Raw genomic sequence first — 20,469 nt, forward strand, 5'->3', positions numbered from 1 at the left:
TAATAATACTTACAATAATGATAATATTTATGTGTATATTTATATTACATTTATCATCAAGGGTAAAATAGTAATCATATAATTTTATCTATTAAATTTGTTTTTTAATTTATCACACCTATTACATCATACACACACTTTGATCTTAAATCACAACATCTTTTTCTTAATCCAAGCATCTTTCTTTTAATTCAAACAATTCCAGACACGGACAACATTAATCATATGAAATTCACTCTCTCAAATTCATCTCTTAATCCAGATACAGACAACATTAATCATATGAAATCTCATCAAATCAGTGGTAGCAACACATGCAAAATTATATTTTTGCATTTTCTAAGCCCACAACCTCAAATTCATGTTTCTTTTAAAGATTGTTTCTCTTACATAATTTAAATTTCTCTCTCCCATTTTTTTACATTAAATATTTATTATACTAACCATATATTATTACTTCAACTCAACCTCTAGCCATGGTTCATATTCTTTGTATTTCTTTTCCCTTGACATATAAGAAAGGATGGTAGTGGGATATTTTTCCGAAATGGCTCGAGGTGGCCTATTTGGCTTTGGGTTAATTTAAGCACAACAAAAATTGCCTTTATTATTTTTAAGACTTTGCCAACAAAGTGATAAAAAAATGAAGGAATCAAGCAATACCGGTTGCAAACAAGAAGTAATGACACTCAACTAAACCGTTTCGGACACTCTACTCCCTTATACTGTACCTTGCTTCTTCAAATAAGTTACTTTCTAGTTTCCAATGTTAATTTCTTTATATGTGAAATAAACACATTTTTTTTGTGCTTAGAATTCTCATTTAAGATTTTTATTTTGTGCTAGATTAAAATTCAAAACATTCAATGAAACCTCAAAATTTATAAAGCACAAACTAGTATACTATACATGATAATTTCCACTAATGAATCCTCAAATCATTACATGCTCTAGTGGATGTAAGATGTAATATGAGCAATATGAGCGAGAACCATTTAAAATGATTTCAGTCTCAATTCAACGACCTTTTACAATAAAATTAGATCATTACGAGGAACAAAATTAGAGGAATAAATATATGATGAGTGAGAGGACAAAATAATTTATTTTTAAATATTTGATAAAAATGTTTAAAAATCAGGAGGTGAGATTGTCCACTCTCATATACACATAGGTCCACCACCAAGATAATCGTGCTTCGTATATTAAGTATCTTGAAGAAGCTTGGTCTTCAACGACAGATCTTGATAAAAAATATTGGAGGGGCCAAAATGATATACTCAAATTTTATATATTTAATCATTGTCATTGATATAACAATAACAAAAGTATATATAATTTAGTATTGAAATGTCCTTGTATGTTCTTCCTTACAAAAATTATAGTTTTGAGGTTGTATTTGATTTGAAACCCATTTTAATTAAGTTTTTCTAATTTCATCTCTTTATAGTTGAGAACGTTTTCCTATAACAAGTTCAAAATAATTAATATGAAACTTTCCACCTATAATTCTTTGAATCTTAAGAAATTATTACTCTAATACAACAATAGAATAGTATCATGCTTATAGGTGAAAAAGTGAATTTGTATTGTTTTGGTATCTTTCATGTTATCACCTAAAAAATTAATCTATGGTTTTATTTTTCATCAATATACCTATTTAAAAAAATTAAGATAAAAAAATAATTTATCAAAATCTAATAAAAAATTGAGAGACGTAATTACTAATAAAATTTACGATAATGAAGTCACATTTAAAGAGTGATTATGAAAAAACATACAGTACATAACTTTTTTTCTATATTCATAAAAAAATAAATACACAAAAAACTAATAAGATGGAAAAAAAAATACTAAATATCAAACTAATATTCTACCATCAAGAAACAAAAGAGAGTTACATTTTTTTATCTTAAATAATAAAAAAAGATAATCAATAAAAGACGAGAGAGAAGAAAAATTTGTGTCTAACTTTCTATTTCCTTTTTTTAAAAAAAAAAAATGCAAGCGTAGATAAATATAATGCGTGAAAAACTTAAAATGAGAAAGAACAAGAATAATATCTCAATAAATTTTATTGTTTTTAATTATATTTAATTTGATATATTATTATTTATTATATTTTATAAAAACAAAATAAAAAACAATCTGAATTATTTTTTAAATAATTTAAATAATATTTCAAAGAAAAATTATTTTTTTTGGAGGGTCATGCTTCTACAAGCCATCTAAGTTCCGCTGTTGTTGGTCTTGCTAGCGAACATGAGGTAAATTTGTTCTATCTTTTTGCTAAAGTTAATTAGTATGTGACCCGTGCATACGCATAGATCTTTTTTTCTTCTGTTTTATATAAAATATAATATAATATTTATTATATTTAATTAAATAAATTTAAAAAATATATATTTAATAATTAAAAACACAAATAATAATATTATAAATAATTATAAATTATAATTTTTTTAAAGATTCAAAATTTATTTAATAAAATTATGTAGTACAATAACATTTTTTATAATTAAAAAAATACTTATAATAATAACAACATTATTGATAATAATAATAATAAAAAAATTTATGCTGAAATTATTAATATAAATATTAATATTAAGACTAATATGAACCACAATAATTTATAACTATATATAACAAATATACATATTTTTGTGTTCTCTTTTCATTTTTTAAATTTATCTTCTTAACTATTATTTTTAAATTGAAATAATTATTTTTATAAAAAACTTACTTTTTAGTTTTATTATTTTACTAATTCTAGTAATTAATTTTTTATTTCAAATAATTATTTCAATATTAAGATAAATCATCAACATTGAAACGATATTATCTATATTTCAGAAACTAATTAGTTTTTGTGATTTATAAAATTCTTATTATTTAGATCTTGTTTTAAGTTTTTTTTTATATATATAAAAATTTATTCGTATTTAAGTATGTTAGTTAACACCAGACTGTTAGTTCATAACAAACTTAAACTTTTACTGATTTAAGTTTCTTCGATAATAGAGTTAAAAGACTCTAAATAACGGATTTTAAAAACCTGTTCTGCATTGATGAGAATTAAATATTTTTTAACAAGTGTTTCACATCATTAATAAGGATTTATTTCTAACACAAACTCAAATCCAATATTTCGAAATTTCTTAATCAGATGCAGTAATTCTACTATTCCGCTTTAATTATTTCCAATAAAAAAATCTAATTAGTATCTCAAAAAATAACTAAAATGTAAGGTTTAAATACTTTAATTATTTCCAATAAAAAAATGTAGTGTTTAATTACTATTTTAAACAATTTAAAATAATAATATGGTTAGACAGATTGAAGATAAATATGGTTTGGATAGATTGAAGTTTGTTTATGTTGAGAGATACCTGTAGATCACACTGATGGTTAGATATTATTTAATATTTCGCTACAAAATGTTTAAGCGTAAAATGTAAGTAAAAAGATACATTAAAAAAAAAATCATGTATTTGTAATCTTGATTGAGTTCAGTTAGATGATACTCATATTAACAACGCTTAAATTAATAAAATCAAATATGTAACTCAATGTAGTAAATTACAAAATTACTCTAATTAAAAATAACTTAATATATGTATATTTTACACTTAAAGATAAAACTTGATGTTTATAATATAAAACTTTTTATCAATATTTTTAAAATAAGCTCTTCTAGAAAAACTAGAAAAGATTGATTGAAAGAAAAATAGAAAAGACATTTTACATATTTAAAATGTTTTAAAATTTGGGTTAAATATGTTTTTGGTCCCTCAAGTTTCAGCGAAATTTGGAATTAGTCACTAATCAAAACTTTTGACAAATTTAGTCTTTCATCTTTCAAAATGCATGAATTTAGTCATTTTAACCAAATTTTGTTAAGTTTATTTGACGTTTCAAGCGCATTTCATGATAGTATTTAAATTATTTACACTGTTTGACACATTTTTGCTTCAATGTTAACTTAAATACTATCATGAAATGTGTTTGAAACGTCAAATAAACTTAACAAAATTTGGTTAAAATGACTAAATTCACGCATTTTGAAAGATGAAGAACTAAATTGATATAAAATTTTAATGAGGGACTAATTCCAAAATTCACTAAACTTGAAGGACCAAAAACATATTTAACCCTTAAAATTTCAATGATTAGTTTAGGTGATAAACTTTAATATTATTTAGTATGAGTTGAGTGAAACTAAAAATGTTAAATTTAAAATATAAGTTCTTTATCATAATAACACTTTTATAGTCTGCAATTTATGCATTTATATGATATGATTTTAATCTTTTTACTGTAAAATGCTTAAAGGAGCTTTATGAATTTGTAAATTTTAAAACACTTCAATTAAATTTAGAAAAATATTCAAAATCATTGTGGCGAATGAAAGATAATAAAAGAATATAAAATTTAGATAAATATTATTATCTTTTCATTATCACGATTTGTTACCGCAAGAAACTATGGAAAATCTTTAGAATCGCAAGATTTATACAATGATCTTTTATCTATTATCATATATCTTTTCTTATTATCATATAATTTAGATTATGATGATCTTTTATTCCGGTGAAGCAGCAAAAATAAAAAATATGATATTTAGTTAACTAATATTTTTTGTTTTCATTATGACAATCTATTAATGCACGCTAAAAGATCATTTGATAAACAATATTTGTTTATTTTTATTTTCCCGATTTTTAATCTTTCATCCAAATAAAATTATATTAGATATCACACTCAACTTTGACATCTTAATTATATTGATATCCTAAAGTTCATCGTTTGTTATTATATGAAAATTTATTAAAGAAAAATTTAAAGAATACAAAACAAGAGAACCATACCAAATTCATGATAAAAAATTACACCAATTATATTATTCTCTATGAACAAAACTCAAATTTATGAGCATAATGATTTTTCTTTTACGAAAATCATGAAATTTTTTGAATTGCATATATGTACAAATTAAATAATAATTACTATCCAACCAAAGTTGTAAAAAGTTCTCATTTTAAATATGTTTTCAAGCATAAATAACCCATAAACTTAATATAAGAAAAAATTTATACATCTAAAAAGATTAAAAAACTACCAACATATTCGTCCATACTTCCTTTAAAGATATCAACACATGAGGCCAAAATAAGACAACTCTTAGATACATAATCAATATTCAACTTAAGTCAATTAACATATGAAACTTGCCATATTTCATTCATATATGAAACCACCACAGTCTTCTTAGTTTGAATATTTATATGTTCCTTAAATCTATTTTTCAGTCACAAATATTAATTTCTTAATTAAAAAAAATAACGAGGAAAAGTTAGATATTAAAATCTACTATATGCTTTTTCTCATATTCTAAATCATCTAAATAATTCCAACAAATAAAACCATTTTAATTACTTTAAGAAAAAAATTGCAATTCATAAACTGAATAACAAAATTCAAAGAAAATTCGCAAAACTTGAAAAATTTCCTTCAACCATTTTTAGATACATAAAGGAATTGAATAGTACAATAACAAATAAGATAAATATTTAATATTATTATTACACAACAAAACACATAAAACATAAAATAATTTTCTTTTAACTTCTAAACCGATAGGAAAACGATCTTATTAAAATTTTCAAATAACCAAAATTTTAGTTAATAACATCATGTTCGACCAAATCAAATTTTACCGATCCACATGTTTCAGACCAGAAAAATAAAACTTTTTCGCTAATTTCTTGAGCACAATCTTTCGTTGCACAGTGTTAGATTAGTGTAAAACAATCAAAATCACAATAGTTAGTTATTCATTATTTTCTTTTTGGTACGAGAATTGTTTGATAACCGGTCACTGTATTTTACTAAATTATATTTGCTAGAAAATAAAAACTAAATATTATATATTTTTTTTGAAAAGTACTTTTTTAAAATATTTCTAAATGTTAAATAATTAATTGTTCAAAGTCCACTGTAATTAACATATTTGAACTCCAGCTTGTCATTTCTTTTAATTTAACTATTATTTTATTAGGAAATAATTGTCATAATAATATTGAAAATTTTCGTGTGTATATAAAGATAAATAATGTAAAATAACTTAAGAATATTTATTGCATTAAATAGAAAACAGTTAGCTTTTTTGTGTAATTTAATTTAATAAATGCATTTAATTTTAATTGGCAACGCACTTTGACAGATAATTAATCATTAATTATACATTCATATTATTATAAATAAATATCTCAGAGGCTTGTGTTTGTATTAAGATTAAGAAGAGTGTTGGTTTAGTTAATGTATTGTCTTTGGCACAAAACCAAACACTATACATGTACAGTATCAGAGAGAGAGAGAGAAAGAGAGAAAGCATACCCGCGATGTCACTTTCACTAAAATGATTTTGGTGCCAAAATCTCAAAACATTGAACCCCTTTTCCCTCTCATTTCAAACGAATTTCACCTTCCCTCCTCTTCTTCTTCGTATCAAAACCCTAACCCCCAAACCCCGCTTTCCCAATTTGTTATCCTTTGATTTATAATCCAAATTCCCCCCAATTTTTTCCAGTTCAAAAGCCCCCGCCTTCATTCGTAGTCATTGTTCAATTGTTCAACATCATTTAAACCCCCAATCTTTTCAACCCTAACTTTACTCCGCGTCGCGAAATTCAATGTGTTTCTCACTCCCTTCACCGGCTAGGTCCGCAGAGGGTCCAATGGAGGTTTCTCCCGCTACCAATTTCGTTTCCGAAACTCTATGTCCCTCTGAATCGGTCGGCGATGGTTGCGATCATTCTGGTCGGTTATCGGCCATCGGCGAATCTACCCTTCCGGGGGTTTACGGAGTTTGCGGCGAGGAAGCTGCGCAAGAGAATTGTAATACGGACACGCAGTTCCGGCAGCTCAACAACGATTCGACTTTGCTGTTGACTTCTTGTTCACCCGTCTCGGCGGTGGCGCCGGAATCGTGGGTTACTACCCAAGGGAACTGGCTCTTAGATGAGAACGAGGGTTCAATAGGTGCAGAATCCTTCTATGCAATTGGGCCTTCTAACATGGTTGTGGTCGTTGTTTTCTTTGGCTTTATTTTTTTAATGGTTTTTTCTCTTAATTTTTATACTGATGATATTGTGTTCCGTTTAACAGGGAGCAGGACTTTCGAATCTCGGCAATACGTGTTTTCTCAATGCTATACTGCAATGCTTTACACATACAGTGCCTCTAGTGCAGGGTATTCGTGCGTGTACTCATAATTTCCCTTGCGCTGGTGAGTTATGCTTGTTTGAATTTTAAATTTGGTGTTGCTTATACATGTTTACTTCTAGTGTATAGGGTGATCTGTAGTATTGTTGAGGGACCTGTCAGTTACTGATGATCAGCTGTTTGTTCATTACTTTTGTGGTTGACTGACTGAGTGGGTGGATTATCTTTAGGATTGAAATTTGTAAAGCAGCGCCTTTACAGCTGTTTGCTCCTTGCTCTTGTGTGTATGTTTTGAGTGTCTGTCTGTTTCTCTTGTATAGTTTCTGATTTTTAAGATTTGGAAATTTCAGGTCATATGGATTGCTTCTGTGTTATATGCACTTTTCGTGACCAGGTTGAACGTTCCCTGGCCGCATGTGGACGGACTCTCTCACCTTTGAAATTTGTGAACAATTTGAGTTGTATCCTTCTTTTATGACTTTCATGATGATTGTTTAACTACCTTGTAGTCTAATCTGGATCTGTGCCCACTCATTGGGTTGGAATAATTAAGGATTGTCACTAGTAGTAACTTTTGCATGATTAGCTTGTGAAATATAACCTTTGAATACTGCAAGATTGATTTATTTTTTCACTAATGACTGTTGTAATCCATAACTATCATCTTTATAGATTTTTCTTCTGGATTTAGAAGATATCAGCAGGAGGATGCCCATGAATTCATGCAGTGTGCTTTAGATAAACTGGAAAGGTGTTTCCTAGATTTGAAGAAGACTGATTTAAATTTTGAAGATGATAATCTTGTACAGAAAGTATTTGGTGGTCGTCTCATTAGCAAAGTATGGCAGTGAAGTACATTGTTCAACACTTTGGGTTTTGACTCCTTTATTTGTCTTGTGTTCGCATAGTTATCTTTTGTTGAAATTTTTGTTTTGGTTTCGATTAACAGTGTTGTGTTTGGTAAATTGCTAATATTTAGCTGTTCATTGTGTTTGTGTTTTAGCTTCGATGTTGTAGCTGTGGTCGCACTTCTGACACTTATGAGCCATTGATTGACATGAGTTTAGAGATAGAAAGTGTAGATTCTCTTCCGAGTGCTTTGGACTCTTTTACTAAGGTGGAAAAGATTGACGCAAACTTTAGATGTGATAACTGCAAGGAAGAAGTGTCCATGGAGAAGCAGCTTATGTTGGATATGACACCATCAATTGCAACATTTCATTTAAAAAGATTTAAGACAGATGGGATACTTGTTGAGAAGATTGATAAGCATATTGATTTCCCGTTGGAGTTAGACTTGCAGCCTTACACCATTTCTAATCAAAACAATGATGTGAGTTGTGGTTTTATTGCCGAACTTACATTTACTAGATCTTTGCACGTGTGTAGTTTTTGAGTTCTCTTGTTTCCCTCGTGAATTCTGTTTTCTGACTCATTTTTACGCTGATAGGTACTGATGAAATATGATTTATATGCCATTGTTGTGCATACTGGATTTTCTTCTACTTCAGGGCATTACTTCTGCTTTGTGCGCTCTGGTCCAGACACATGGCACAAGTTGGATGATTCGATGGTATTATTGTTTCCCCTTTAGATGCTTTTAGATATTTTGCATATTTGTTCGATGATAAAATGTTAGTTCTTCCTAATGTTTCTTCATGGGACTAGATAATTCATTGGCTATTGTGTTATTAAGTTGAAGAAATATATTTGAATTTTGTTTGATAGTTCATGCCTTTTGGTTTGGCATGTTCAGTAAACAGTTGCCTATAGTTAAAAGTGATACTATCATAGATAGTTTTGTTTAGTTTAGTTTAATATTACCTTATTTCCTATATAAGCATGTGGAATTGCTATGGTTGAACTCTGTTAAGATTCCATGTTCTATTCTCCCAACATTTTGTCTTCCATATCTTAAATAAGTTCGTTTCTTCTGAAGTTTCTTTTCATTTGGTTTGTGCTTTTGTAATTATTGTGTTGGTTAATGTTCTCTAAAGTTAAAACATGTTGTATCTGGGGGTTTTCTTCAGGTTACTGAGGTATCAGGAGACTCTGTACGGTCTCAGGAAGCATATATACTGTTTTATGCAAGACAGGGTACTCCATGGTTTTCTAGTATCATGGAATCTCAAAAGCAATGTTTGGATCCAAATATTTCAAGTACATCTCCTACGTCTGTTTTAGACGTTGGTGATGACATATCTAAATCTAATCCCAATTTGGTTCCAAGTACTGAGGAAGGCGGGGCTGCTGTATCCAAAGGATGTTCTGATCCTCCGTTTGATTATTTTTGTCCAGACGAACTTGCTTTTTCTGAACCAAATGACTCTAAAGATGCTACTCATGGCTGTGGACAATTTCTCTACGGGTCAAATCAGGAAAGCGTTTCTCTCCATAGCAGCTCTAAAGACGTTGAAACCCAAAAGTTGTTCAGGAACAGGGTGACCTTGGATTGTCGTTCCGTATTTGATGGAAAATCATATACTGAGAATTCTAGTCTTGATAATAACTATGACTGTGAGGAAGAAGTTGATTTTAGAGAGAATTTTGGTGCTTGTTCACCATCTCTGCCTTCGCCTCCGCCCACCTCCCCTCTTGAAGATGCTTCAGGTAGCTGAATATAATTATGCTAATTGCCTTCTTTTTCAGCATTATTTGTATGAATGATTTGTTTTTTAATAAGCTTGAGTTGGATTTGTCAGATAAATTTCATGTCTCACGTGATAAATCGGAGAGTAAGCAGAGCCGTAAAAGATCACTCAATCAGTGTAACGAGAATCCTGAACGACGAGAAGCTGTGAAATATCTGAACAAGACTGGTTCAAGGAGAGGGGCACTTTTGAAATATGTTACTCAAGATGAAGCTTCAAACAAGAGAAAAAAAGTGGATTCATTGCAGTGTAAGAAAACCACCTCTCTTGATCGCAAAAAATCAAACCAAACATCTGTCAGCCGCCCTGTGGCAGCTGGAATTTCACAGTGAATGGTGTTTTGTTTATGTACTTGAAGTCTTGTGGTGTAAAGCCTGAAGCAGTGATATATATGTTAAGACTTCTTAATATCACCACCGAATTGTATAGTTTCACACTCGAGCGAGAGTGCATGGATGTACTGGTTATCCGTATATGTTCCCTTTCTGCACCGGTGTAAAACATGTAGCCAGTGAGGACAAGAATGTATAATAAATAGTAACATGATAAATAAGATAATCTTGACGTTGGTTATGTCTGTTGGTGATTATATCCGGTCTAGAGATATGCATATATATAAGTGAGGGCAAAGTTCATGTTATAAATCAATTGAGGCATTCTGTGAGGCATGCTTAATTTCTATTTCGCAGCTGAGTTCCTCTAAACAAAAACTCGGAACTCGAGTTAGTTGTTCTTTTGTTGTCTAATTATCTAATTCATTGTTGTCATTATTTGGTTGTTACAGATGCCTAGGCTTCTTATTGTCTTGATTTCATCCCTAGACGCAATGTCCATGGCTTTTCTCAAGCGCATTATCATCGACATTTTCGCGGTGCACCGGCCTCTACTCTTTTTAGCTGCACTGGTCTCGACATTTTTGAGATGCATCAGTAGCAGCATTTCCAAGGCGCACTTGCTAATCATTTTTTAGGATTTTCTGACCTCAAATTTATTTAATTTTTCTTTTATCTTTTTTCAGGCTAAATAAATTGTTTCCTTCTAACAAGCTAATGTTTAGCAATATCTTCAAATATTATCAGAGTTATAGGATTTATTTTTCTTTTATACTTTTATCTATTACAAGTTTTATAAACACATCATATAATGTATATTATTATTTTTTCTATAATTATTTGTTGTTATTGTATGTACTATATATAAAGTGGACTCAATTGCGTAGTCTAAACATAAGTTTTGAGCATCTCTTCCAAACATTTTTATCTGAAACTAGAGTTTAATATATATATATATATATATATATATATATATATATATATATATATATATATATATATATATATATATATATATATATACACAAACACACGTTGATTATGTACGAAATCAAATACATATTCACTAAGAATTTGATTAAATTGTAGAATTCATGTGTGAATATTATTTTACAAGTTGCTCTCGTGAGAAATTAAACTTTTAAATTTATTTTTTTAAAATATCTTCAAAATTAGTAATTGATTTCTTGATCTATCCTTCCCATCTGTGGATGACATTTGTATACGAGATTTGAGTGAATTCTTATTAGCTTGTCATTTAAGTATAGTAAACATGTTTAAGTTTACATTCATTTAAATTTGCATTCCGTTTAAATTCGCATTTGATAAGAAAAAAAAATTCTCGGATCAATAATTTTATGACTTATTTTCAGAAAAAAAATCTTGTAAAAGTCATTTGACTATATATTTTATTACATATAGGAATAAAATAAAATCAGAAGTTTCTCTTGTAACATATCTCTTGTATTTATCATATATTTTATATTTTTATAATTTTTACAAATTTTCAACACTCATACTATTTTATAATGTAATTATATGACTTATAATACTTATAATATTTCATATTGTAATATAACTATTAAAATTTCATAAGTCCGCATCCCAATTAAGTCCACATTAAATGTTCAAGATCAAAATGCGGACTTAAGAGAATATTTATTGTATTTGTCTAAAATTAACACTGTTCATGTTTAAGGTAGTAATTACCAAGAAATTTTCTTAATCAATGTAACATTAAAGATGTGAATTGGTAACTAGTTCTTGATTATGTCAAGCACTCTTTTATTTTGATTGCTTTCTGTCTTTATAAAATGGAGGGATGTCAAATAAATATGTTCACATAATTATTGTTCGAATATAAATATTGATGAAAACTATTTGCATTGATAATATATGATTATGAGTAACATTGAAAGTTTTAATGAAGATATGGATAAGTATGTCTATCTTCATTTCCTTAGATCTGTCAAATTATTAAAATATTCATATTTTTTTATGTTACTTAACAAATTTGTCTTTAATGATATTTTTTCTTATTACTTTCATTTAATTTGAAAAATCTTTATTTATTTCTTTGTCACATAATTTTTTATTCTCTAACCTAAAAGTTTTTCGACTTGTTTAATATGTACTAACTTCACTTATGCTTAAACTTTTTTATTTTGTATTAAAATTTTGATTACACCTTTTTTTAGCTTTGTTCAAATGATATTCCATTTGAGAAAATAAAAATCTCATTTTTATTAAATCAAATAATATTTAGAACACAATGTGATTGTTTTATACTCCTTTTTAATACTTTTATTTTAATTTTTTTTCACATCAATTCCAAGTGTTCAATGGTATACACTTTTATAATTTAAGTCATTTTGATATTTTCTTTATGGTTATTTAATTTTTTTTTAATTATTTAATATATTTGAAATAGTAAAGGTAAATGTACGAGAATACCCGTTATACCAAATGGAAATTGGATTGCGACAACAGTTTTATATCATTTGAGTATGAAATTTGAGATAACAATAAATTTTACTTCAAGATGAGAATATGACACTTTTATCTATTTGGTGAAATTATCAAAATGGACAAATTTTGAAAAAATTACCAATATGGGAAATCGTACCAACCAAGGATGACTTCATTAGGAAGAAGTAATATGGCATGTGAACGATTTACATAAACAGGAAGAATTTGTATATGAGGCCGACGACTTCACTTTACTTTGATTAACGTTAATCAACCAATTATTTTTTTTATTATAAAAAATTGAAGTTGTATTTGGTATTTGTCTTTGAAGACTTCATAATATAAAGAAGTCGTACTTCAATGTTTTTCTTACTTCTTTTGAAGTTTCTATTGGTTATACAATGCTTTTTTGTACTTTTTTGAAACCTTTGTTGTTTGATATGATTTTAGTGTTTTTTGTACTCTTCTTTAGTACCTAATAAAATTTTCAATATTTTTCCTATTATTTTGAAGTATCGACTGTCTCATACAATTTCATTATTCTGAAGTTTCTATTGTTTAATATGACTTTAGTATATGTTTATTTTTAAGTTTTAATTTGATTGCGACTAATTTTTTTAAATACATTGTTTTAAAGTCATTAAATATTAATAAATAAATTAGCGGACAAGGTGTTACTAAAAGAAATTAAAGAGAGAAATCATTGGATCCAAAACTAATACACAATAAAAGTTTGAGTAATAATATAATTGTACTAAAACATTTATCTATGAGACAACTTTCCACAAGAAGACATTCCTTTTTGTTTTCTTGATCTTGATTGAGAATGTGGAATAGGATATCATCCTTCTCTTGTTGTTTTTCCATCTGTTCAACATTTTTTAATAACACCTTGTCTATTAATTAATTTATTTGTGTTTAACTATTTTAAAAAAATATATTTTAAAAAATTTGTATTAATCAAACTAAAACCTAAACATAAACTTATACTAAAGTCATATTCCACAATGAATACCTTAGAACAATAAAGTCGTACGTATGAGACACCAGAGACTTTAGAATGATATAGAATGACTTAAATACCTTTTTTGTCTTCATTTTCGTAGTGTTAGTTGCGGATGGTCCTCATTTTGACAGAATGTTTAAAATGGTCTTCATTTTCACAATGCGTATTTTATTTGGTCATTTTCTGTAACGCCGTTTAAGTCAGTAACAGAGTATTGTATATGTGACATTGTTTATATTACATTGCATTGGGGTGTGTTACGTGTACTGTACAAATGGTTCCGTTACTGATTTAAATGGCGTCACAGAAAATGATCAAATAAAATACGAATTGCGAAAATGAGGACCATTTTAAACATTCGGTAAAAATGAGGACTATTTTAAACATTCTGTCAAAATGAGGACCATCCACAACAAACACTACGAAAATGAGGACGAAACAAGTATTTAAGTCATATAGAATAATAGGAAAAACAGTAAAATCATATTAGGCAATATAAACTCCAGAATAGTACAAAATACAGTGAAGTCGTATCAAATAATGATACCTGAAAAGAATATATATATATATATATATATATATATATATATATATATATTAATTTTTATTATAAAGGCAAAATAGTAATTTTATAATTTAATTTATTAAGTTTTTTAATCTATCATATCAATCAAAACTTACAAATTTTTACGAATTTGACCTTTAAATTCACTTATTTTCACCTCCAAATCTCTTATGGTGTATTTGGTTATGTGAATGAAAATTTTGAAGGAGCTAAAATGCAATGAAAGCTAGATATTCGAGGCAAAATTTTACAAAAATCAAGATGAATATTCTGATTCAACTTTCTTTGCTCGTATGCAAAGATTAAAGATTCAAGCGGGAAGTGTGTTTTTTTTTTCTACTTTTATAATAAAAATCAATTTCATAATTATTAGATAAATAAATTTATTTCATTAGAATCAAATAGAATATACTAAATCAAAAAATAATAATAATAATAATAATAATGTTAACGAAATAAATAACAATAAATTAAAAAAATGATTAAAAAAATATTATAATAATAATAATAATAATAATAATAATAATTTTTCATTTTTATCAATTAAAATGTTTTTTTAATCTATTAAATCTATCACACTATTTACTAACTTTTCTAAACTTTTTTTTAAATCTCTTAATCCAAACAATTTCATTCTCACCTCTTTTTTCTCTTAAATCCATTCATTTCCACACCCTCAAATCTACTCTTCCATTCAAACACAACAATAAAAAAACAATATAAATTTGTCCTTCAAATCCACTCAAATCAATCTAATCACTCTCCTTCAAATTCATTTTTTTAAAAGAACACACTTTAAATTCAGGCATCTTTAAGTTTATCAATAAATAATATTACTAATAATTTAATTTTATCTATTTTTGTCCCCCATTTATCGTGAATTTGAGAAAAAATAGACTCGATCTGATTTATTTGATGTTTAAGAGAAATTTATATATATAAAAGTTTAAGAATATTTTAAATTAAGCATTGAGAAAGAATAGAATTGGTCCAACATGCCAAATGATACATCGAAAATTGAATTTCATAAACTAAATTTATTGGTATTAGGAATATATTTAAAAATTAAATTGTAAATATATTATATGAAACATCTTCGCATATTAAAAAAGACATCATGTAAATATAAAATGTAATCCAGGGTAATTTGTGTTGGGTTTTTTTTTTTATATATGGTTATAGTCATCTGACACCACTTTTATCCCAAAATCTTAAAGCATTGAACTACTCCTAACAATCTCCTCTTAAGGTGAGTCTTTTTTTTTTCATATGGTATATTTCTCCTCAGATGTATGATGACTCCTTTTTGGTATGATTATGCGGTCAATCACTTCGGTGACCTCTTTTTTATGTTTATGATTATGTAGTTAATCATTCCGAACCATCAGTTCTGATATTAGTGATGAGATATATATAGAACCACAATCTCTCAATAACTACACACACACACACACACACACACACACACACACACACACAACACACACACACACACACACACACACACACACCACACACACACACACACACACACACACACACAACACACACACACACACACACACACACACACACACACACACACACACACACACACACACACACAACACAACAACACACACACACACACACACACACACACACACACACACACACACCACACACACACACACACACACACACACACACACACACACACACACACACACACACACACACACACACACACACACACACACACACACACACACACCACACACACACACACACACACACACACACACACACACACACCACACACACACACACACACACACACCACACACACACACACACACACCACACACACACACACACCACACACACACACACCACACACACACACACACCACACACACACACACCACACACACACACACACACACACACACCACACACACACACACACACACACACACACACACACACACACACAACGATCTGATTGAAGAATTTAAGAAGTCCGACAACTAAAATTTAAATTGCATATAAATAAATAAATAAAATATCCAAAGAAATTTTGATTCAAGAATTTAACATCATCGAAGACAAAACGCACAACATTCAATATTAAACCACTCTCTACTTTAAGTTATTCAAAATATTAGAATTAAACAATGTAACAAGTAAAAAGAAAATGTAAATATAAACTCTAGAGTTTTACATCAAACTAAAATACAATTAGGGCAACAATGACCTTAACTTCTTGTAAAACTTCTTGACAAAGAAGTTTATAATTCTTACAAATAAAAAATACAAAAATAATATGTATAAATTACCGGTCAAAGGTGTTCAAGAATAAATGTATTGAAATGGAAAATGGTTTTTGACAAACATTTTGTTGATATAATTTAAAAAATTATTAAATAGAGTAGTTTTTTATGAAAATTATAAAAATAAAATAATAAAATTTCATGATTTTTTTTAAAAAATAATTGTTTGTGTAACAAATTTTTTTCAAAATATCATTTTCCTGATCCTATTGAAATAACATGAGCGGAGTATATCCCATATCAGTTTGTGTACTCAAATCATGTGTACTCAAAGTCATATGATTACACTAATAAGGAAAGACAGTGTACGATGGAAAACAAGTGCTTACACTAGTAAGAACTTTCTTGCTCACTACTACTCAAACTTATAATGGAAAATATCAAAGTAAATGATCAGTATAATCTTTTCTATATATTTGAATGTAGTTGGTATAATTTTCTTAATTAGTTAAAATGTTTGTGATGAATTGTTTATCTCTACTTTTGCTGAATCATTTCTATATAACAAATAAATAACCATTCATTATATTATCTGTTCCTGGTATAGTGTGATTTGGTAGGAGTAGATCCGGTGGAGTACTGTTTAGAGATTAGACCAACTAATCTTTTTTCTAGTAGGGAAATGTTATTTTAACTCCCAAATTTTGTTTGTTTGTAATTAATTGAACGTGTTTGTTTGCACCAAGATAGAGACAGAAAGAGATTCTCAAACTCAACATATTTCTTCCATATATATATAGTTATGAATAATAGAAAAACAAGTACAAGAAGAGAATAGTTTTACCATAATGCAATTAATAATTATAGAAATATTTGCGTACATAAAAATCTTGAGTTTATAAAAGGTGCTTGTTAAGTTATTATTATCATCATGCTTATTCTTTCGTAGGCTTCACTTCGATATCTATTGTGCTTTGTAGACAAATTCTCAGGGAACATAGCCACCATGGCCCCCGCCACTTCCACTACCTCCTCCATAAGCACCACCATGTGCTCCACCTGCCCCATACCCAGCTCCTCCACCGGCTCCGCCACCATATCCACCTCCATGGGCTCCTCCATCACCATAACCTCCTCCACTCCCACCCCCACTTCCACCGCCTCCTCCATACCCAATGCCATGTTCCCCACCGGCACCATACCCTCCACCAGCTCCACCTCCTTCACCACCTCCATAGCCAGCAGCACCATGATCTCCACCAGCACCATAGCCTCCTCCACCTCCTTGACCTCCTCCATAACCTCCACCATGCTCTCCACCATACCCTCCGCCTGCTCCACCTCCTTGACCACCACCATATCCCCCACCATGCTCTCCACCAGTACCGTACCCTCCACCAGCTCCACCTCCTTGACCACCCCCTGATCCACCACCATGCTCTCCACCTGCACCATATCCTCCACCAGCTCCTCCTCCTTCTCCACCACCATATCCACCTCCATGTTCTCCACCCGCACCATACCCTCCACCAGCTCCACCTCCCTGACCACCCCCTGATCCACCACCATGCTCTCCACCCGCACCATATCCTCCACCAGCTCCACCTCCTTGCCCACCACCATATCCACCTCCATGCTCTCCACCACCACCATACCCTCCACCTGCTCCACCTCCACTTCCTTGACCACTACCAGCATAACCACCACCATGTACTCCACCTTCACCATACCCTCCACCTGCTCCCCCTCCACCTCCTTGACCACCCCCGTAACCGCCCCCTTGCTGTCCTCCTGCACCACCGCCACCACCAGCTCCTCCACCCGTACCATACCCACCACCCTGTGCTCCTCCTGCACCATATCCACCTCCACCACCAGCACCACTTCCGCCACCTCCTCCATACCCAATGCCGTGTTCCCCACCGGCTCCATATCCCCCTCCTGCTCCACCTCCTTGACCTCCACCATAACCACCACCATGCTCTCCCCCACCACCATAAGCCACACCGCCACCACCACCACTTCCACCACCACCACCACCATATCCACCATCATATCCTACTCCCCCACCCTGTCCTCCGCCACTACCACCTCCATACCCAACAACTCCATGCTCCCCACCATATCCACCGCCACCACCCGAGCCGCCACCAGCACCACCTCCATAACTTCCAGCAGTAGCAGCACCACCATAACCAGCACCAATGCCGTGGCCTACACCATATCCACCATCAAAGGTGAGAAGGGCCCTTCTAGCAGAACATGCACCTAGAGCCAATAGTACTAAGAAAACAACACTGGGAAATCTGTGAATAGTAGCCATGGGATTGAAGTGAAGATGAAATCCCAGAAGGTAGGTTGGGTTTGAAGTGACGAAGATCGGAGGTATTTATAGGAATTGGGAAGGCGCGTTGAGAGCAAAGAGTGGTTGAAGCACATGGATATGAAAGTTGGATGTCCCCACAGTGTGGTCCATTAAGGCAACATACAAAGATACACTGAAAGCACTCATATATGAAGCTACCCTCACACCATTCTCATTGTGTGCTTCTGCTGTCTTCCACATCCAACGGAATATGCAGTATCCATAGCTACTCCAACAAACCTACGCTTTTTTCTTTTCTTTTTTCAACTTCACCCTTTTCTATATGCCTACCAAGCTATTTTACTGCCTACCTTATCCCCCTTTTCTAGCTCCCACCGCCACTCACCACTATTTTACATTCATTTTACTTTCCTTTCCCGATCAAATTCATTTCTTTTATTGCCACCACATTCACACAAAGAACAGTGTGAGCATCTAATAATGAGTTAGATAGATGAGAGGCATTTGATAGTGTTTGCAAATTCTTAAACTCAAATTTTCACTTCTTACCATGCTTATCAATATACCTCATGGATTTTAGGAGAACTACATACATAGGAGGGATATTCAATAGAGTACCACCATAACATGTAATTTGGTGATTTCAACATAACATGTAAATTCAAAATAATTAAATATATATATCGCAAACAATTATAAATAGGTGATATAATATAGGATTATTAATAATTTTCAGCTTATATCAGATTTCCGTCAGAAGGGATAATATCGCTCTAAATTATATGATTTGGAGAAAACCATGTTTATAGCTATGTATTTCCCAATCTAATAATTGTTGCACCATTAAGAGAAAATATATCTCCTTACCTCTTTCTGATAGCCATGACCCAACTTCCTAATAATCATTTTTCTATAAAAAATGTCACTTTAAAAATAATTTTATTTCTCATCACTCACTTGTAATTAAGGACAAACTTTATACTGTGACATACTATTATTTTGTCTTGTCACTTTTTTTTTATAGTATTATTTTTCTCTTATTGTCTTTTCATTACATTAATAATCTCGTTTTACAATTTTTTTACTGTAAAAAATATTGTATGTCATAAACATACGTGAATAGTTAAGGATCATATAAACATTTTCTTCCCAGCATTATATTTATGCGAACTGGTTGAAGATTTATATTAAAACTCCCCAAACAATGATTGTATCCAAAAAAGAGTAATATTAATTTTCTATCACAGTTTCGCTTATACAAATAAATGAACATTATTCATATTTAAGATCAATATTGAACTCCAATACCGAACTATATATAACTGCAACATTACAATGACTTCATATACCTATTATCATATAATCTATATTTTTATAATAAGTATTTGATTAAAATGATAGTGTAAAAGGTTTTTTGACAGCCGATCTCTGCAAATTCTCAATCACATGGAAGATTTATCTCGTCTTAATTTAGAATACACTAAATATGTTATATACTAACAGTAGAATAGTCTCTCTCTCTCTCTCTCTTTTTTTTTTTTTTTTAATTTTCATGCTACGATAAATATATTTTGCAACTTCATTTTCGTAGTGAAATATATTCCTGTACAGTTCTTTTTCTTTATTTCATTTTATCTTTTT

General features: G+C 30.2%; 2 protein-coding genes across 2 annotated transcripts; one reads left to right on the forward strand and one right to left on the reverse strand.

The window, feature by feature from the left end:
* The first annotated feature begins 6,382 nt into the window (after nt 1-6,382).
* Nucleotides 6,383-10,455, forward strand: LOC114173926 (ubiquitin carboxyl-terminal hydrolase 20). Its single transcript, XM_028058607.1, has 8 exons — nt 6,383-7,082; nt 7,171-7,291; nt 7,578-7,688; nt 7,900-8,066; nt 8,231-8,560; nt 8,678-8,800; nt 9,258-9,837; nt 9,930-10,455. The coding sequence occupies exons 1-8, from the start codon at nt 6,696-6,698 to the stop codon at nt 10,208-10,210; spliced, it is 2,100 nt and encodes a 699-aa protein (XP_027914408.1). The 5' UTR covers nt 6,383-6,695; the 3' UTR covers nt 10,211-10,455.
* A 7,035-nt stretch (nt 10,456-17,490) lies between these two features.
* Nucleotides 17,491-18,825, reverse strand: LOC114174586 (glycine-rich cell wall structural protein 1.8-like). The gene has a single exon (XM_028059419.1). It carries the CDS (start codon nt 18,823-18,825, stop codon nt 17,491-17,493), a length of 1,335 nt encoding a protein of 444 aa, XP_027915220.1.
* Between the last annotated feature and the right edge of the window lie 1,644 nt (nt 18,826-20,469).

Source organism: Vigna unguiculata, chromosome 2 (assembly GCF_004118075.2).
Source record: "Vigna unguiculata cultivar IT97K-499-35 chromosome 2, ASM411807v1, whole genome shotgun sequence".
In the NCBI taxonomy this organism is placed as follows: Eukaryota; Viridiplantae; Streptophyta; class Magnoliopsida; order Fabales; family Fabaceae; genus Vigna; species Vigna unguiculata.